At 42.6% G+C, this 21,902-nt stretch overlaps 1 protein-coding gene across 4 annotated transcripts in view; it reads right to left on the reverse strand.

Annotated features, from left to right (window-relative positions):
• The window catches only part of HERC2 (HECT and RLD domain containing E3 ubiquitin protein ligase 2), a 148,725-nt gene that overhangs the window by 22,777 nt on the left and 104,046 nt on the right, over positions 1-21,902 (reverse strand). For 3 of the 4 annotated variants that reach the window (XM_066579316.1, XM_066579327.1, XM_066579307.1), the window contains 12 exons: positions 20,574-20,718; positions 20,182-20,407; positions 17,477-17,651; positions 14,999-15,185; positions 14,735-14,875; positions 14,443-14,634; positions 12,177-12,330; positions 3,370-3,477; positions 1,099-1,230; positions 812-970; positions 568-686; positions 197-322 (listed from right to left, as the gene is read on the reverse strand). In XM_066579316.1, the coding sequence (XP_066435413.1) occupies positions 197-322; positions 568-686; positions 812-970; positions 1,099-1,230; positions 3,370-3,477; positions 12,177-12,330; positions 14,443-14,634; positions 14,735-14,875; positions 14,999-15,185; positions 17,477-17,651; positions 20,182-20,407; positions 20,574-20,718 (1,864 nt within the window). The remainder of the gene's footprint in view (positions 1-196; positions 323-567; positions 687-811; positions 971-1,098; positions 1,231-3,369; positions 3,478-12,176; positions 12,331-14,442; positions 14,635-14,734; positions 14,876-14,998; positions 15,186-17,476; positions 17,652-20,181; positions 20,408-20,573; positions 20,719-21,902) is intronic. The other variant, XM_066579336.1, reaches the window with a different exon arrangement.

The following is a 21,902-nucleotide window of genomic DNA, read 5'->3' on the forward strand; positions in this document are numbered from 1 at the left end:
AAAAAAAACACAAAAAAAAAAAAAAAAAAAAAAAAAACACAAAACACACACTTCAGGAGAAATTAGTATGGGGTTTAGAACCCAGACCCCTTATCGATCAAACTTTTAACAGATCTCCAAAGGTTTAGGACACAATAGTAACTTTGTAAACTTTTTAGAGGAACAATACAATCCTTTTTAATGGACAACATATTACCTTGAAGAACGGGCTGTGAAGCAACTGCTTCCCTCCTCGCACGATTGGATCTTCATATTCGAATTGCCTTTGTAAGGCTTCAGGTAGGCCCTTCACCAATGCAGCTAAGGCACTGCCTGTAAAACTCTGAAAATAGATCATATGTGAAAGGTCATAGGCAGACCATAGGCGGCACTCGCTTCCTGGCAACACACATCCTACTAAAGATCAATGATGCTCTATATACAAATTTGATCTAGGCATCTATCCTATGGACTAACTTTCTCTTTGAAACCTGGACAAAGCGACCAATGTATACTTGTAAATGCAGGGCAACCATATATTTCAAGAACAGTTTAGTTTCATTTAATGAGTAGCAAATTGTATCCTACCATAGCACGTGCTTCACTGTCTCCATCTCCAAGTAACCTATTGATGTTAATAGACTGTCCAAACTCTGTGGTAAGAAGTTTCCTCAGCCTCTGCAAAGCCCACATCCTGTGACCTGCCGCTACAATGTGCGCAATATATTAGTTACTCAAACGAATTCACAACATTAAGAAGGACATACAAAATTAAATTACCAAACCAAGATCTATAGGATTTTAGAACATCTGGACTGATTTCATTACATACCGAGAGCACTTAGCTGCGCGCAAGCTGCAAGGGAGGCAGCCAGACGGGGAACGATTCCTCGATTGGAGGCAAAATTTAATCGAAAATCCAGAAGGCAGGTGACCAAATCCATGGATGGGCAAGACAGAATGCACCGATCTGACAGGAGATCTTTTGGACCTAGAAGAATATAGAACCTACTTGAAGTTTCTACCAAGAAACAATTCTGCTTCTAGTTACGATTTCATAAAACACATAAGTAGACTGACCGTGCACCAAGATTGTAGTAAAACATAACCCGTCCTCACCTGCAGCTGGCATGATAGGATAAACTGTAAAGCGCCAGCCCCAGCCATTAACTGAGCCATCACTTATAAACTTCCACTTCAGTTCATCTCCAGGAATTCGCAGTTCACTCGACCAGTCAGACCATTCCCGGCCTACCGAACAAAGATTAAAAGGAAATTGGTTACAGCACTGGCAATGTGGGTCAAGTGACTACTGCCCTCTTATCACCAAGATGCCCATCTCATGTAAGGCCAATGTAAATGTCTAGTGAATGTAGACTCGGGGTATCTGGCATTATAAAAGTGTTTTGAACTGTTCCATTAATTTCTGAGTTAAAGGTAGTGTGTGTAGCCAGAGAAGATAAATGGAGACCGTAGAAGGTTATGTATACCAAGTGGTTTTCTATGATAAGGTCAGCAATTTTCAACATGACATTTTTGACCCACCCTAGTTTCAAAATAATCCAAAACTCAAAAAATGTGGAAATGAAACTTCTAGACAAATTGAAATCCATGCAAAACAGAAAGAAGTGCGTGGACAGCTACCAATTACAACAAATAAAAATAAACACAATGCAAACAAAATCATGCATGTCAGGAATGATTACGGGATTATTGGGACATTCCAATAGTTCAATACAGTGATGTAAAATCACCCTAAGAGGCTCAAGAATGGGGGTAGGGGGTGAGCGAAAATCTCCAGGCATTGATTTCCATAGAGAAATGACTCCGCATGTCATAAGTCATATCCAGGTAAATGACATCACTAAATTGTATTAGAGAATAATGCTTTTAACTGGGTGAATAAATCAGTCTTAGGATAGAAGTGCTGAAACTTCGTAGAACACACTCAGGACAACGCGTCCTGCATAAACGGACATCTATGAGGAAGTATGAACTTGTATCTGTAAATGGATATACAGCAGCTGCCAAGATCTCCGCTTTAGGTTTTCTATTCCCAGCAATGTGCTGCTATGCTTTTGTTAGGCTCTGTTCAGATCTGCTTTTAGGCTACATCATGGAGACATATGTTGGGAGTATTCCCCATTGTATGCCTCTGATGGAAGCCACAGTATGTACATATCAGCAGCACAGTGGCTCAGTAGGTCACACGCCTGCCCTACAGCGCTGGGGTAATGGGTTCAAATCCAGCTAAGGCCAAGATCTGCATGGGGCTTATTAAACATACTAATAAGGACATAACCTAATATCAAGCGATGTACGTTGCTGTGAAATATATACTGGCAAGCTTCAGACACGGATTGTAAAAAACATATACAGCACAGGGGCGTCATAGTAGACGGCACTTTCACATACAGTTAAAAAATAACCTTAGGGTGCAAGGGGCCTATCGAAACATCAGAGGTATAGGTTACATAGCCAGAAACAAGACGTGAACAGAGCTTTAGTTTTGTTTGGAAAGATGATCTTAAAATTCTTTTGAAAATGAAACAAAATTTTACTTCATTGCTATCAGTTTGCCTTTTCATGGGGATATTGACCATCTTAAAAATCTTCAAAGGAATTAACAGTTTTCTATAATAGAAATCATGCAAAAGTGTATTTCTAAAATACTTCAGAATTAAATACCCATCATCGTCACTACTGGCAACTGTAACTACTCTGAACAGAAAAGAGTTTTAATCAAGATATTGGAAATGTCCATTTTGATAGTTATTGATGCTAATTAAGCGGTAGTGCATTTTGGCCAAAGGAGGGATAACGGACAAATCATAGAATGCTGTTCTCAAAGTGCATGGCCAGCTCAATATTCCAAAGCCAAAGTGTGAGAAAATGGAACGTGATAAACTACTTAAATAGCAGACATACACCTAACGAATTTCTGTCACATTTGTTGAAGATTCGATACTAAATGGAACAGAAACTCAGCTAATGTTTTTCCCATAATCACCTGGATTTTCTTCCAGTTAGTTGAGCAAACATTTGATCAAAGCATTTACTAACACAACTGGTGAACCATCTCAGACATCCCATAAGTTGGCTATACCCTTTCAAATCTTCAGTGACAAGAAATTGATTTGTGTAATGCCAGTTGTTTTTGTAAACACAATAAGTCTAGAATGCAAAAATAATTTTTCATGCATCAATATACAAGACAAAATGTACGGAGAATGAGGGAATGAAAATAAAAAAATACTCCTACAGACACCCGAGAGTTAGCACTGACATGTCTAGCTTCAATATATATATATCTGTATATTTGAACTGAAGAACAAATATACCAGTGAATATGGAAAGAGTGAAATGTTGTATCAACACTTTGCACTTCACCTGATCGGACTGAAACTATCCTGTTGGCCCCATCCATTATGGTAAGTGGGTCATGTCGCCGCTCGGTAGAACACTGGCGGTCAAATTCTACTCTAAGGCCCTCAGCACCTAAACAACCATAAAGAGAGTAATGTGGATTTAACATAATTGGTCATACAGAAATATAGACTATGCATAAGCTAATAATAATGCTTTGAATATAAACTGACACAAACTGACTTACAGGGAACCAAAAACAACATACGATAGAAAAATTTAATAGCTTAAAAAAATGATGAAAAAATGTTGTGTTGGCACTGTAGTTTACCACCACAGATGCTATAGAAAACATAAGGACCAAGATAAAAACGTTCACATTCAGTTGAATATTTAAATTAAAAATAGATGTATTTTGATACAAAAACAGATTTATGCTACCTATGGTGAGTTATAGATTACCTATTTTTGTAATTAAGAAAGTAAAGAAAAAACAGCACCCCCATCTGCTACAAAAACTATAAATATGATATATAATACTAAAACAGTTTGCTGCTTTTCATTTCTGTAACTAAATTAAGTTTTTAAATATTGTTCATGTGGTTTAGCCAAATTCTAGCAGAAAGGGTCTTAAAGAAAAGAAAATCAAAAATGTTCTCAGCTCAATAAGAAATTTTGCTTTTGTGAACTGCAGGTGAAAAAAAAACCCAACATGTTGGAACTGTGCATATGCGCTTATACGGGTGCACATTCAAAGATGAATTCTCTTTCCGTCAGCATCACATATAGTTACAATCCAGATAAACCTAATTTCTAGTGGGGGTTGAATTATTTGTCAAGTTTACGAACTTGGAGTTGTTTGCAAAAGGGGAAAAAAAAAATTAAATAGCTCAACACAATTAACAAGAGATTTCTAAGATGACCGAATTCTAAGATGTACACCTCTACTGTCCAAAAAGCACACGAAATGTCAGTTCAAATATACTCCAAAACCTTATAAATGGGACACCGGAGTTTTAGGATTCTGTTCAGTGGTGCGACGAAACAAAAAAACAAGAAATTGTACTTAATATAAAACCTCTTTCTCGTTCATTGGGCGACACTGAACAGTCCACCAGTAGGAAAAATGTACAGAAAGGAATACCAAAACTGTGGTGGGTGCTGTCCCTGCCCCCAATGACCGAGACGAGAAAGATTATATGGCAAGTACAAAATCTTGTTTTCTCGTACATATCATTGGGGAACACCGCTTGAAGCCAGTGGGACGTCTCGAAGTAGTCCCTTGGGTGGGGGGAATTTTTCCAAGAGAGTTTGGGCTTAAAGGAGGACCTACACTTTTAATTTTGCAATGCTCTTACTATCTGAGGCCTGGGGACTGGGGTTGCACAAGGAACGAAATGGAGATCGTTTCCTCTGTGTAGCTCTCGCATGTCTGGGTCTGTTCTGTGGTAGGTGAAAACTTTCCCACCGGTGGTATCAGAGATGATCTCGTCCAGTCTGGCACTGAAAATCCTTGTGCCAACAAAGGGAAGGTTTGTCAGAGACCTTTTAGAGGAGGCATCTGCGTCCTAGTATTTTAGCCACAAAATACCGTGTGGGGCTACTGAAGCCGCTGAAGCACAAGCCAAAAGCCTGACTGTGTCCAGGAAAGCTTCACAGATAAACTTCCCTGCTGGCCTATCTAATGCACTCTAACCACCAATTCTGCAGGCAAAGAAACAGAGGATGTCCCTGCATTGTTGCTTGGCTCATTCAACGATGACCTTGCAGATCCAGGTAAAGGTAAAGACTGGCCTGAAAGCGGAACCCACTGCCGGAAAGGAGGTTTTGGCTAGGGATCCAATCTGTCACACAGGTCTTGAAAAGACTAAGCATCATTTCTTCACCATTTCTTTTGGAAGGGGACACATAAGATCTAAGCCATAGTCAAGCACTTGTCGGGAAAATTCCATTTCCTTGTTGAACACAAATTCCATGTGAGGATCTGCGTCAACAACAGTGACAAAAAAAACTGTGGATTCAACCGTGTGACATGTACATACCTTTACTATGCACAGAGAAATGGCCGTCAAGGAAGGGTGGGAGCTAGCCTGCAGATCATTAATATTCAGGCCTACTTTCTGTAGTCCTCCGTGTGCACTGTTACTGATAAAAATGTAAGCTTCTGACAAACTACTTCATAGATTGACAAGACATTCATCACAAAATCGGTAATACCTTATTGGTGTCCTCGGAGAGAACAGTATAACAGGTGGTGGCAAATTCTCTTAAAACGTTGTTAGTCACTAGGTGACAGATATGAGCTCAGTGGAATTTAATACAGTAGGCAGGAAGTAGATTCTTGTTGAAGCAGAAGTCTTAAGGACAAACAACTGAACTCACAAGACTACACACAGTAAGGGCTCAGTCAGAAGAGCGCTGTTTTAGCGCAGTATAGGCACATAAATAGATCGCGGCTAAATGCACTAAAGATCGCGTGAACGGTCGATGTGCAGCTATTTTAATTAGCCCGTTCACACGATCCAAGGTGCGTGTAATTCAGCTCCTATAGGAGTCTATGGAAAGCACAGTCAAGTCCTATCGTTGCTCGCACAATGGATGTTAGCTGCGAGCTTTGCACTCACATGTCCTATCTTCGATTGCTGCGAGTATTTAGCGCGTCTAAGATTCCTTCATGTGAATGCTTCTTATAGAAGCGCTCTTTTCACACACCTCTAATGCGCAAAACAGCGCTCGTGTGAACGAGGCCTAACAGTCCAGGAACAGTCAAGTTTGTTGGCTGAAGGAGCTTCCATATATGGTTGTAGAAAGCAGGCAAGGGGCTGCAAGAGAAAAGCCATAGGCCAAATTTAACCACTAGTGTAAAATTGGCATTGGATGAATTTATAAGGCTCTCATATTTCCTATGCAGATTCCAGAATAGTTTGAAAGGGTTGTGTACTGTTGGGTAACCCATGTCTATAAACACGGGCTCCCACCCGTTTCTTATATCTAAAGCAATTCCTAGCTCCCCAAAACGTAAGAGTAAAGAATCAGCTCCTAAATGATACATGGGCCAGTGTTAGGTCTAGCAGACGTAGGAATCGTCCTGCCTCCTCAGTCTGCTTTTGCTTCTTCTAGCATCCACAGAGTTAAGGCCCATTTACACCAGCCGATGATCGCTAAAAGAACTTTGAGTGACAGCTTTGAGCGATCATTCTGCATAAACTTTTAAGTAGCTACTTAAGAGCAATTAAGTGTGCAAATGAAGCCTAAGGGTGCGTTCACACAAACGTATATCGGCTCGGTTTTCACGCCGAGCCGATATACGTTGTCCTCATGTGCAAAGGGGGGGGGGGGGGGGGGGGAGGCTGGAAGAGCCCAGGAGCAGAAACTCAGCTCCCGCCCCCTCTCTGCCTCCTCTCCACCACTCTGCACTATTTGCAATGGGGAGAGGCGGAACAGGGGTGGGGCTAATTCTCAGAACTTAGCCCCGCCCCCGTTCCGCCTCCTCTCATTGCAAATAGTGCAGAGGGGCGGAGAGGAGGCAGAGAGGGGGCGGGAGTTCAGAGCACTGCTCCTGGGCTCTTCCAGCCTCCCCCCCTGCACATGAGGACAACGTATATCGGCTCGGCGTGAAAACCGAGCCGATATACGTTCGTGTGAACGCACCCTTAGCTGAATGCAGTTAATCAGCTAAGGGATCTTCTCTGTGCTCAGATCCTTTGTTCTCCAGTGGGAAACAATGCTAATCATCACTCCCCATGGAGACCTGCTGATAAGGCTGAAGGCCAATTTTTAGGTTGGACTGAATTTAACGATCAGCTAGCAATGCCCGAAAAGCGCACGATGGGCACACATTTAGACGCAACGATTATCGCCAAAACGATCGCCGATTAACGATCATCGGCTGGTGTAAATGGGCCTTAACTGTGTCTGGCTCCTCTACCCAGCTGGAAGTGGATTTGCAATTATCCTTTCATTTAATCTCCCCAGACCCTTCCCAGAATGCTTGGTGTTGTTGTGTATTCCTTGCATGACTGCATGTGAGCTGCTGCAACTACCCTGGTTGCATCTAGCTCTATGTGCGTGCTTTTGCTAGATGATATTGTGTTTGTTTGAATCCAGCTTTCTTTTCTGTATTGCTGCTGGTCACTGCAGTTTGTTCATTGTTAGAGATGAGCGAACGTACTCGGTAAAGCACTACTTGTCCGAGTAATGTGCTTTATCCGAGTACCTCCCCGCTCGTCCTGAAAGATTCGGGGAGCGCCGCTGCTGACAGGTGAGTTGCGGCGGGGAGCAGGGGAGAGCGGGCGGGAGAGAAGGAGAGCGAGATCTCCCCTCCGTTCCTCCCCGCTCTCCCCTGCAGCTCCCCGCTCCGCGGCGCTCCCCGAATCTTTCAGGACGAGCGGGGAGATACTCGGATAAAGCACATTACTCGGACGAGTAGTGCTTTACCGAGTACGTTCGCTCATCTCTATTCTATACAGCGGTAACACACAGGAGATGAACAATGAATAGTGTCCTGCTGTTACTACATGTCCACTCTCTTCACTCCTCTATAACTGCTCAGATCGGTGCACCTGACCCTGGGTTCCTGTCTTCACTAGGTAGGTAGGGACAACTGGGAGTTAGGGATAGGCAAGGCGGCCCCTTGACACCCCCCCCCCCCCCCCCCCTCAGTTTTTGCACAGTTTCCTTCATGAAGTCAGCTGTCCATCCTGCCGGGTGGTTTCACTCAGTAGGACGACACAGTGGATCGACAACCGCATCGTAACACTCGGTACTCAAGGCAAACGGTTTCCTTGCTACCTTAACAGTACAGTGGTTTTTAGTGAGTAGAGAACAGTTCGTATATTCTTCCATTTCCAGGGGCCCCAGAACATTGTGTTCCCTAAACTAAGAAGTGAGGAGCTTTAAAAAGCCGTCATAATATTCACTTCAGGCGAACAAACACCGATTTTGCTATGACAACAGTGACTTAATGTGTCCACAACTTCTGGCCCTTTGTGTAATTTTTTTTAAGCTACGGGTGGGAGGCGGTCCATTTCATATCTACATTTTGCTGCAACATATTAAGACCTTCTATAAACAATTTTGCCATAACTGATATTTTACCTTTCTAATTTCACCACTTCAGTTCTAAATTATAGATCATTGGCTAGTAACGTGCCAACAGCTTTCTGTCCACCTTTTTGGATGTTCTGAACTATATATTTGATGTGTGAATAAAGCTCTTAAAAACCTTACAAATGGCGATAAATCACTATCATATAGTTATTTTGCTGATGTTATATAATAAATACCTTTAGCCATAAAAATACAAAATTCTAGCCCATGAACGGGGAAAATTTTAAGTTTTGAAACATTTCCATTTGCTCTACTTATGTTTACAGGCATTTTATTCCCACTTGATGGCAATTAACTTCAGTTAGTTGTAAAGCTCCAAACCCAATAAGTGAGTCTGATGTGTTCCTGCCATTTTGCAAATTACAAGGACAGCCCAAGCATAGCTGAGAAAGAGAACGGGCACAAATTTTTTATAGAGTTTTAAAAAATTATATTGGTAATCTCGTGTGAAAGCACCCATTTAACATGATCGGGTTATCTTCCTATGAGAGTTCGGAGAACTTGTATACAAATATCAACTGTGTAAATACAGCCTTATTTGAGGAAAATAATCCAATATAAGATGCCTGACTGGCAAAAGTATGTGAACCTTTAGGATAAGCAAATAATTGGAAGGTGAAATGAAGAGTCCAGTGTTTTCAAATCAATGAGATGACAATCAGGTGCGACTGGGAAACCTGTTTTACTTAAAGAACAGTCTGATCTTCACAACACGTTTGTGGAAGTTATCATGGCGTGAACAAAGGAGATTTCGGAGGACCTCAGAAGAAGAGTTGTTGGTGCTCATCAGGCTGGAAAGAGATTACAAAACCATCTCTAAAAGAGTTTGGACCAAGCCATAGTCTGACAGAATGGGGCTTATGTACTAATACTGTCTAAAAGTTGAACAGTGCAAACAGCCTAGACCACACATGTCAAACACATGCCGGCCATGCTTTATACCTTAAAACAGAGGTTATCCAGGCAGCGCCCGCCGGGATACACTGGGGTTGGAGCAAAAGCTCAGAAGTGCAGGCAAAGCTCTGCCTGAAATCTGATTTCAATGAAAACTATGCTTTTAATTACAAGTGCCGGACGCTACACCATTATAAAACAAAGTTTTATTTGTTTTTTTTTGCTATTGGGCATTTTCAATATATTTACCACTTTTCAAAATTAGCACTATAGTCATGTAAAATGATACTAGAGATTTTTATTTTCATATTTGTCATTTAGTACAACAGAAACCAAAAGCATTCCATTCCAATAAGACATGCGGTAGGAATGAACGAAAACCATTCTCACTGCAATAACAAAATGATCAGTTTAAGTGCCATCACTCTTACTTGGGCTTCACCAAATCTGGCTGTTCTGTTTGCATGAGGGACAGTAGAGCCACAGCAGAGAACTACTACAAAAGACGACTTGCCTAAATGCGAGTTTCTCATTCCTGGAGATAGTAACCCCACTGGGGCTACTGAAAAACTTTGTAAAAAGGCCAAGAATATATCTGACCTAGGTTTCTTGCACATAAAACTGAAACATTTCTGAAAATGAGGGATACAAAATACTTATGATTCCTTGTTGGTCCTGAAACTACTGAGCAATTCTGTTTTTTTGTTTTTTTTTTTTAACAGAAAAGCTTAAAAGCAAGGAGCCAACTGCATGGCATTCCTTCATATCTTCGGTCCCTAGCAAACCACTAAGATGAAAACTACCAACAGCTCATTTGAGACCTTCTCAAGAACTATAAAAGACTTGCGTGTCGAATGTCCTTAGAAATACACTTCCTAGATTCTCATCTTGATCGCTTTCCTGACAACCCAGGAGCAGTCAGTGATAAACTAGCAGAAGTGTTCCATCCAGATATTCTGGCTATGGAGGAGAGGGAACACGGCAGGTGGGTTCCCTCAATGAGGAGTGTAATAGGCCTTCTGCACACGGGCGGAAATTCTGCGGCGGGATTTCCCGCAGAATTTCTGCCCATGCCCGCTGCTATAGGCTTGCATTAGATAATGCAATCCTATGCAGACAGCTGCGATTTGACCACGTGAAAATTTGCGCGGTAAACAAATCGCGGCATGTCCTATTGGGCTCTGGACTGCGCATGTTTCAGCTGGGGACAGCAGCTGGCACATAGCAAAGTGGAGGAGACTGCTGAGCAGGTGAGTCGCGGTGGTCACTGCTAGGGCACGGCTCGCATCCCGCCGCGAGAACTCTCGCAGCGGGATCCGACCCGGACATCTGCAGGAGACCTTACTGTGGGGTTTTGCAGAATGACAATGAAAGGAAACAAACAAAAAAAAGCTACTTTTTCTTGCTGCTACTGTTCTATTGCTGTCTCCCATGCAGTGGACACACTGATTCTATAGCCATCAAGGAATATGAACCCTAAATTGTCATTTGAAGGCCAGCAGAGCCAGTGTTTACAAACACTGTTGTAGTGCTGCAGGGAGACCCGCATCATTTTACAGGTATGTCTGTGGGCATGAGCCCTAAAAGCTGCTTTCAGACGGCTGTGAAAATCACACAGGATTTGTGCCGCAAGACGCACAAATATGAACACTATTCTTTTGAATGGGGTCATACACGTGAGCGATTTCTCTCTCACATCACGGTGTAGGGAAAAGTTGCGGCATGTCCTAACTTTGCGTATTCCCTCGGAACGCCTTGTTTTCAATAGGGCCGGGAAATGCGTCGCACGGCGTATGACATGCACGCGAGTGCGAGGTTTCTCATTGAAAAACAATGGGAAACACTTAATCTTCAACTGCGCCAAAAGATCGCAATTGTACTGGAGTGATGGGAGGCGTTTGACAGGAACACGTCTCACATCCGCGGGGACATTGCACATTAACGAGTTTCACGGCCTGATATAGCATTTGCCCTTGTGAAATTAGCTTAAGGCTTACAAGAGGTTTGGGAGCCAATACAGAGCTTACAGCAGCTCCATGGTCTCCCATTCTGTTTAACCCATAGTCAATAGGCAACCCCCTTCAAACTTCCCCCTCGTAGTCAAAACAGGAACCTCTTGCACATAGCAGCTTCAGTCCCCCTCCCCACATTTCCACCCCCAGTAGTCACAGCAGTGTACCAAATATCAAAGCAGATTGAGCAGAAAGCTGTCAGTGACAGCCCAGCTGTCTGTACTTGTTACTAGACACAGGCACCAACCCAGAATGCAGATAAATTTGGATTATTAGACTGCTAGATAACACAAACTGCAATAAAAATATATTACAAGTGTTATTCAAGACTGTCAGGATTAAAGCGACCCTATGATTTCAGGACAACTTCTGTCCCGGGGATCGCAGGAGTAGGACAGTACATTACCCGCATTCTTCTCTGCAGTTCCTCCAATCCGCTTGTTCCGGATTCTGTTTTTAGTCTTCTTCAGACTACCTAATCCCCACAGTGAATTGTTAGGACTATCAATGCACTATAGCTGCTCTCTGATTGGCTATTGCTGATCACATGAGCAGCTTTGGTCAACTGGAGAGCAGTGTACAGTGTGCATTAGCTAGATCGAAAATTACTGCAGCTATCTTAGACAGCTGAAAGCAGGGCCAGAAATGGGAGGGGTAGCAGAGAAGAACTGCAAGTATTATACTCCTTCCCCGGGACAAAATTTTGTCCCAAACCCGGATGATTGTTTTAAGAGAGAACACTATATGACTTCAGAATAATATTTCATGTAATAGGCTAGAAAAAAAAAAATTAAAAAAAAATAGAGAAGTGCTTACCTGGTATTTTAACTGTACCACTTGTTGAGGTGTCATCTGTATATGGGTGGCTACTTTCTACCACAACTGGTTGGGAGGAGAGACGCCCACTCTGCGAATCTGTGGCTACATCTTCTAGTTCTGTGACACAAAGCTCAAGCAGCATATCTGCTACCTGGATTAAAAAGAGAACAGTACCTAGTCGCCACCAATCAGGAGACTTGGTTACAAACAAAAGTACCACCCATCCCTTTTTTTCCCCCTCTTTTAGGGAGGATAAGATTTAAGTGGGATAAGTGATGTTAGAAAGTTCTGTACTAGTTTATTGAATTTTGCCTCCTTGTTTAAAAATGTTGCTGAAGTTCCATGCAAATCGCTTCTGTTCTAGCGCCACTACTTCAGAGCACATCACACGGTTGTGGAATGAAATTTGTATACCACATTCAAGCAAGCGGCGTATAGACTGCACTGGCTGTGTGTGGGGTAGCCAACTGATCAGAGTTCCACACCCCGCTTAGAGAAGCTCAGTCTTCAGCAACTGCTTTCTTCCTATAGCCATATTTACACGGCCGATAGTGAATCGCACCCAACGTTCTTGGCATGATTCACATCGCATAGAAAACAGACACTTCATCCAAGTTCTGTGAGATGTATAGGACACTGCAGATTTGCATGTACTATTCTTGTGTGATACTTGCACAAATATAGCACATGCTGTGATTTTTAGCGTTTTGCATGAGAATAAAAAAAAAAAAAAAAAAAAAAAAAAGGATCGCCCATGTAAATATAGTAACATAGTTCGTAAGGCTGAATGAAGACAATGTCCATCTAGTCCAGCCTGTCTAGCCTCCTGTTTTGTTGATCCAGAGGAAGGCAAAAAACCCCAAGGGCAGAAGCCAATTAGCCCTTTTGGGAAAAAATTCCTTCCCGACTCCCTAATGGCAGTCAGACTGTTCCCTGGATCAACCACTAATAGTTCCTACCTGCCTGTATACCCGGATTAACAAAAAACCTTAGATTTATAGCCTATAATATCCTTCCTCTCCAGAAAGACATCAAGTCCCCTTTTAAACTCCTCTATGGATTTTGCCATCACTACGTCCTCAGGTAGAGAGTTCCACAGTCTCACTGCTCTAACAGTAAAGAATCCCCTTCTAGGTTGGTGATGAAACCTACTTTCCTCTAATCGTAGCGGATGTCCTCTTGTTACAGTCATGGTCCTGGGTATAAACAGATCCTGGGAGAGATCCTTGTATTGTCCCCTCATGTACTTATACATGGTTATTTGGTCGCCTCTTAACCTTCTTTTTTCTAGAGTAAATAGTCCCAATTTGGATAGCCTCTCTGGGTATTCCTGTCCCTTCATTCCATGTATTAGTTTAGTTGCTCGTCTTTGAACCCCCTCCAATACCGTAACATCTTTCCTGAGCACCAGTGACCAGAACTGTACACAGTATTCCATGTGAGACCTGACTGGTGCCTTATATAATGGAAGGATAATGTTCTCATCCTTTGCCCCTATACCTCTTTTAATGCATCCCAAAACTTTATTTGCCTTTGCAGCAGCTGATTGGCATTGGTTACTCCAGTTTAGTCTATAGTCCACTAGTACCCCCAGGTCTTTTTCCATATCACTTTTCCCTAGCGGTACCCCATTAAGCGAATATTGGTAACATCTATTCTTGCTGCCCATGTGCATAACCTTACATTTATCAACATTGAACTTCATTTGCCATTTTTCTGCCCAAGCCCCCAGCTTATCTAGGTCCGTTTGTAGCCGTACATTGTCCTCCGTATAGAGGCATTGAAAACAACGAGGTCTATTTTCATGCGAGTTTTGTGTATCTGACAACATACAGAACTCGTGAGATATCGGCTGTGCAAATACGGGCAGAGAATGGCACCCGAGCAGCAGTCCCAAACAAGTTCTGTCTCCGAAAACGTGGAACAATGATCATGATCAGCTGTCTCTGTCTGTACACCGCATGCTTACACTTGGTGTACAGTTTTCACATAGCAACAGTGATATCTGTTTAAGTAGGGAGACTGCAGAGACAGTTTGCATGGAAGTTTTAACCCTTCCCCCCAGCCCAAATAAATAAAATTAAAAGGTATATGTATTCTTTTAGACATACCCGCAAACTAGTTCATACTGTTATACAGTATAGTTATTTTTCCCCAGCGTAAAGTGAATGTATTATGAACAAAGACATGGGTCTACTGCAGTAATCAGCAAGAACTGTGTTTAGTACTTGTATGAAATAAATGCAAGCAATGATGCACTGACCTGTGGGTATGCCATGCCCATTCCAGACAGAACAGCGGAGAGAACTTCTTTCCCTTTCTCCCCAGCTCTGTTAGAGACTGCCAGTTTAAGCAGGTCGACTAAGACTCTGGTGTCATCAGGCAGAAGCAGAGTGGTGAACTCATCCAGGCACTGAGGTTCTGGGCCTGACACTTTATTCTGGCTTTCCACATCCTAGACAAAATAAAAAAGCAAAGTTGTTCCAAACCTTTATGCCAGCTCCCCAGAAAGCCGTGCTATATAACAGATCTCATGATCATGGAGAATCACTTACTTCTTTGGTTTTAGTCATTGTTTCTGCAATGATACTGGCTGCTCCAGGATCATCTGTAACTGGAATAAAAGGTCGAGAGGAGGCCGCAGAAGCAGATGGAGTCACAGCAGAAGGTGTCACGGCATCCTCAGAGGTGGCCACCTTAGGGGAAAAAAAAAAGAAATGGTCTGAATTTTCTTCATGGATGGGACAAGCTTTCATCTTTATTCTTCCAGACTATAAAAAACACACACATTTTTCCATTTAACAGTTTGCTAAGCATACCTCTCCACGTCTGTCTTGCCAAGGGCTGGGACTTAATCGATCCTCTAAATCCATAGCTAAGCCTACATCATCACTGTTAACGGGGCTGGATGTGCCAGACACATCTGAAGGAGGGGAAGTAGACAAAGAAGGGCACTCCACAGGAGCAATCATACTGGCTGGCATTAAAGCCCCAACAACAGCATCCCTGTAAACAGAACACCACGTTACACCATTTAATTAGTTGTCATATTTTCTGCACAATGTATCCATTAAAAGCTTAAGACAAAGATCTAGAGCTGTGGTGATGAGCCAGCTTCTATTAACCCCTTAGTGTCAGCCCCATTGTCTTTTTACGTCCTAGCTAAGTGGGCTTTAATCCTCAGGGACGTAAAAACATGTTTTTGAGGATTAAAGCCACATGGGCTGAGGACATGACAGATCCATGCTGACGGAGGTAGCCGACAACTTTGAGCTGTCATGAGGGGCCGGGATATCCGACCACCGGTTAGGAGATCGTCACTATCCAATGGATAGGCAGGAGATGTCACCGGGGACCAGTTACCATGGATAGCGGCAATCACGGAAAAGTTCAAGTTTCTGATCCATGAGGGGAGGTGAAAATACTCACACCAAACCGTCGCAATGTCCCACGGCGATCTGTTTCCTCCAGGACCTTACGTAGTCTTCTGCGCATGCACACCCGACGTTTTCGTCGGGTGCGTGCACAGCAGGGCTAGCTCCCCGGGAGATTTGGGGTATCTCTGCTCCCAGCTAGCATGTGTCGCCATGAGCAGAAAGATCACCGGGAGCTACAGTATGCGGTTCCCGGACAACTGGAGGTTTCACGGGTGGTACGTGGTCCCTGGTCACATGATCGCTGCTATACGAGATAACTGCGATCATGTAAAAGCTTAAAAAAAAAAAAAAGACAAGTTAAAATTTTACCTACTGTCACACATATTCATGAGGGGAGGTGAAGTTACTTAACTAAGGCCTATGGCAATGTCCCCCAACGGGATCTTTATCCACGGACATCTCCCCAGCTTCGGCACATGCGCCCGTCGGCAAAATGGTGGATGTAAAAGCAGAAGCTGGGGAGTGTCTGGGAAATTAAAAATCTTTGCTTCTGGCTATTAAAAAGGTAGCTGAAAGCCTGTAGCAATGACCAAGGGCTGCAGTAAGTGGTCTCCGATCACGTGATCATCGTTATCCAATAGATAACGGCGATAACGCAGCCATACATAACATTAGGGCCACAATGGGTAGGTCTCTGAACACAGGGCAAACAGGGGGATCCCCTTTGCAGTGAAAGTCTTCATTCATGTGTGTGCTATGCAAAAAAAAAAAAGAAATGAAAATCATAAATTTTTTCCTTTTGTTTTGCTTAGATTCATTCAAATACTGTGGGGTCAAAATACGCAGTAGAGCCCTAGATGAATTCGTTAAGGGGTCTAGTTTTCAAAATGGGGACATTTGTGGGGGTTCTCTATTGTTTTGGCCACTCAAGGGCTCTACAAGTGGGCAATGGGGCCTAAATCACCTTCAAGCAAAAATTCTGTTCTGAAAGCCACCGGCTGCTCCTTTCGGTTTGGGCCCCGTTGTGCATACAAATATAAATATTAGGGCCACAATGGGTGAGCTTCTGAACATAGGACAAACGGGGGAGATCCATCCATCCATGTGCACTATAGAAAATAAAATTACATATTTGCACAAATGTGAAATTTTAGATTTTTTTTTCCTCTTCTTAATTGCATTAACACCTAAAAAAAACACTGTGGGGTCAAAATACTCCTGACCCCTCTCAGTGAATAAACTAAGGGGTGTAGTTTTTAAAATGGGGTATCTATCATTCTGACACCTATGAGCCTTTGAAATCTGGGCTTGGTGTAGGAAAACCAAATGTTCCTCAAAATGTTAAGTAATGTTAAAATTGTATGTCTCCTAAATGGTTAGAAAAATTTGGCTCCGTCACTAAGGGGTTAAAACAAAGAAGTCTGTCTTCGTGGGACTCCATTAACCTCTTTAATAGATCTAGTTGAGGTCTTTTCATTTTTGTACTGTTTGTACCATTAGTATGAAGGTTCTAAAAACACAGCTAGGTTTCAGACACAGAGGCGTGAATAAAATCCAGAAGGTGTTGCAAATGAAAAGAATGGAAAATTTAATTGGCAAATGTGTTACAGTTGAAAATCTGTCTATAGAAAATGGGCTTTCGCTAAATCCTAATCTCCAAACGGTGATTAGTTTCCTCAAAGGGTAAAGTTTCTCCCGCTTCTTTTCTTCTTCACAGATTGTATCGCAAACAGATTTCTTCTGGGTACAATTGTAATTGTGTACAGTGGTACAACCACAGAACGATTACCATATAATACATTTGAACTGGGAATTCCAGATCACTAACAAAAACTTGCTTAAATGCAAATTGCTTTATAAAGACGTTCTCTGAACACTTCTTCATGGGAAAATAAAAGCTGTCAGTAATAGACTTCCTACCTGGCATACATAATCTGCAATGCAGTAAGAACATGAGACAGTGCTTGTTGTTTGGCCAGGTTCCCATCAATAGACAGAAGAATCTTTGCAAGGGAAGGACGGTTTGACTTGGTATTGTTCACACCAATGATTTTGTTGCTGGAAGAGGATGAAGATTCGGGATCTGAAGGTACACCTTTATAAAGGAAAAAAAAAGAAGCCTTTTAAGAAGGGTCATTTGGTAGATTAATTGCAGATTTATCACTATTTGTATCCAGTTCTTTAGGTTAATGAAATCTACTGTGGTTGCACGAAAAAGTGAATCCTTTGAAATTCTGTGGATTTCTGCATGGATTACTGATAAAACATGACCTGACTTCTCGAAATCACAAAACACTTAAGGGCCATTTAGACGCAACGATTCACTCAAAATTCGGTCAAAAGCCATCTTTAGAGCAATAATCGTTGTGTCTAAATACAAGGCCATGCCTTTTTTCTAACAACCAGCTTGCTAAAAGTCAGCAATGAGCCTTATCAGGTCCGCCTGCTGAGTTCTCAGCGGGATACCGCTGATACTATTGTTTCAGCTGGTATCCCGCTTAGAGAACAAATTACAGGTATGCAGAAGACAAGCGCTCCAGCCGCTCTTCTGCATACCCCACTCAGAGCGCTCCGCTGTATACCAGAGGAGTGCTCTGAGAAGAGGAGAACAGCTATATATATATAGAAGACAAGCGGCCCAGCTGGTCTTCTCTGCATACCCCACTTGGAGGAATCAGTTGTATACCAGCTGGGCGCTCCGAGAAGAGAACAGCTGTATACAGAAGACAAGCAGCCCCAAGTTAAGTCAGGTAGGGCACTTCCTCTCCAGTCCCTATGATGCATAACTCAAGTAGGGGAGGGGATCACTGACGATTCACAATTGACCTAGTCTGACAGTCAGTAGTAGTTTTTGTCCAGTAAACCTCTTTAAACTCTTTTCTCCCTGTACTGTAGAGGTTTACTCAATGTGTTTAATAAAAGACATGAATGGTACAATGGTTTATGTGTTGATAGTTAGGCTGTGGATGTCTAATTGTGACTTGGATAACAAATCTGACACAATTTATAATTAAAACAATGCAAAAATCCTAAGTGAGCCCTTTGGAATTAAGTTCTAATCTTTTGAGCAAAACATACCAAAAGACATGTTATCAGCTACTTTTCATCTCCCATACCTTCTGAACTGAACATTCACTCTGAAACATACTAAAACAAACCTTGAAGTGGATCCGCTCATTAGGAGATTATCTTACATGCTGCTAACAGAAGTCTGCTAAAGGCACTACTAAGCCTTCTATCTCACCCCAGTGATAGATGCGCATCTACAATACTCAGTACTGCTATATCAAGTCCTCCATGCTGCTGCTTCTAAGGTGTGCTACAAAGAAATAGAGGAGCAGGAACTTGTGTGTGCAGTGTATGAGCGACGACCCAGCAATAAGTCTCCACCCACTAGCACAGGGAAAACTGACAATTACAGAGAGCATGCAGAGCGGAAAACTAGAGAAAAAAAATCTGAAATCCTAGAAATAGTGCCAAGCCTTATGTAGACACACGGCAACTTCATTTTTATAAGTAACCTGAAAAAAAACACGCATGCTTTACAAGGCTCAAATTCAACGTACATTATATAAAAAAAAAAAGTGTAAACAAGCAGGTATGTTAGCGCCCATTTAGACAACGATTGACTGAAAATCCATCTTTTGAGTGATAATCTTTGTGTCTAAGTGAGCTGCCATCGTGCATGCTAGCAAGCTAGAATTAAGCAATGAGCCTTACCAGTGCTGCACGCTGAATTTCTCAGTGGGCGGCACCAATAACATTCTTTCAGCTGGTATCCTGCTGGGAAGCCCCAGCAGGATACCAGCTGAAAGCTCAGAGAAAAGGAGCTGTATACAGAGGACAGTGCTCCAGTTGTCTGCTACATACCCCGCTCTGAACACTCAGCTTAATACCAGCTGAGCGCTCCAAAACACAGTAGCTGTATACAGAAGACAGCGCTCCAGCTGTCTTTTGCATACTCCGCTCGAAGCGCTCAGCTGGATACCAACTGAGCGCCAGGAGAATACAGCAGCTGTATACAGAAGACAGCGCTCCCGCTGTGGAAGCCTTCATTTACACACTAATAAGCTCTTAAGCTTAGCCACTTAAGAGCTTATGCAAAGTGAACACTCAAAACTGCCGTTTGAGCGAATTTTGAGCGATCATCTTGCCATGTAAATGCACACAATGATTATCGCTCAAAAGATTGCTTTTGAGCGGTATCGTTGTGCCTAAATGGCCCTTAACTCTTCGTTATGGGAAGCAGTACTATATTACCCATTGAATGAAGTATATGCACAGCTTACTTTGATTACAAATTGGGAGAGAGGGGAGATTCAACCAAAACTATGCCCCAACTGATGGCCAACTATGTATGTAGGACTGCTAATGTAAAGCAAAGTTTTTAGTAAGTGTAGTACAGTAATGCCAATTTCACATTTGTATTCAGTTTCAGTTTAGGATTGTATTTTCCTGCTCCATTATGGAAAACAAAATGCAGGCCCAAATGGATCTGCCCTGTGACGGAATCCAACCGTTTTGAACAGACCCCACTGACCATATAGTAAGGGTTTTTTGGCTTCCGTCCTGTCCATCATTTTCTCAAATGAAATGTGGCCTAAAACACTAAAAATTTTGCTTACCAAGATATGAAGCTCCTAGTGGATCCCTCGCTGTTTGAAAGAGGACCGGTTCATGAACAGACGGTGTTGCCACATCCACAGTTGTCCAGGCCACACTGTGCGATGACCCGCAAGCCACACGGGTTATTTTCTGTCCTTCTAGACCATGAACAAGAGTAGGCTTCCTGTTGACCGTTGTTGTGCCATTACCTTGCTGCCCGTGGTCATTGTCACCCCAAGCATATACCTGCCAATATAAAATAAAGTTTGGATAGTTAATGACCACATTCTGTGGGAAAGGATAAAATACTGAATATATATATGTATACACACACACACACACACACACACACACACACACACACACACTTTGTTACAAAACTTGCAAAGTAGAGGACTGCAAATTCTCTCACCTGTCCAGTGTCAGTTACCGCAAGACAATGAAGTGCTCCAACAGCAACATGAACAATTTTCTTTCCTCTCAGACCCTCAACAACTTGTGGTTTTCTTACATGGACATCAGTGCCATGACCCAGGCGAAAGTAGTCTCCTTTACCCCTGAAATATTATGCAAGAATGTCAATATTTTCTGCATCAGTGATGGAACCAATTTGCGCAGAACTGAGGTTTAAATTTTTACAGTATGTAAAGTAAATCTCCACCCTTGAATCCATCCATTTCGGGCTTTGTTCACCATAGCATTTGAGCCTCCATCTGGGGTTGACACTTGATGGCAGAAACAGCACAGCATGTAGCGTTACTCTTGCCATCAAAAGTACTAAAAATCCTGAACACCCTGTCAAACGCTGTGAGGCTTCCTCACCGATTTGTCCTGCACAGTGCTGCTTCCAAGGCACCAGTTGTGCAGGGAACTACAGCTTACACAATATGACTTGGAGAGAGGGGTGTTGCTATTCCCCACAGTGTCCCACAAAACTGCTGAAGAGACATCTGTACCTTCCTCTCAAGCATGGAACTTTCATATGTCTGTACACAATTATGCAAGCCACTTACAAAATTACAAATCACATTCTAGCAGAATTGCTAGAGCAGGAATTCCTTGCCACTGGTGTTCCTCCCAGGTGCCTACTTTGGAGGAATGGCACCATGAATCCCATTTTATTGGATGGAGGACTTGAAAGCTAAATATACTGGTGCCATAGAGATGACTACAGGTTTGGCTGCAGTGGATTTAGTTCCAGGATTCTCTTGATTGACAAAAAAAAAAAAAAATTCAATACTTACCTATTCCTTCCCAGGCAGTCTTCTAGCCGCATCTTCTTCTGACTAAGCTTCTCCAGTCCCCCAAGACACCTCACCTCCAGCTGTCTGGATCCTCTGTTATGATGAGTGCATTCTCCCCATTTTTCTTCCAGCAGGTCAGTGAAGTTTACATCACTAGTGATGTAATGTTCATTGCCTACGAAGGAATGCTGATCAATTGATGAGTCTGCGCAGGTCTTACAGCGAAAGCTCATATACTATTGCAGAGGAACAGCACACATGCGCAGTCTCTGCAATAGCTCGGCACTCCCTGCTAGGCTATGAACATTCGTCACTAATGACGTAGAGTACATTGCCCTGCAGGAAGGAGACTTCAGAGAATGGACGCTTTGTCACCTAAAAAAAATTCCTCCGGCTGGAGGTGAGGTGACCCGGGGGACTGCAGGAGCCAGGAGAAGATCGGCATGGAGAAGATGTGGCAAGAAGCCTGCCTGGGGAGGAATAGGGAAGTATAGAAT

Source organism: Eleutherodactylus coqui, chromosome 1 (genome assembly GCF_035609145.1).
Source record: "Eleutherodactylus coqui strain aEleCoq1 chromosome 1, aEleCoq1.hap1, whole genome shotgun sequence".
In the NCBI taxonomy this organism is placed as follows: domain Eukaryota; kingdom Metazoa; phylum Chordata; class Amphibia; order Anura; family Eleutherodactylidae; genus Eleutherodactylus; species Eleutherodactylus coqui.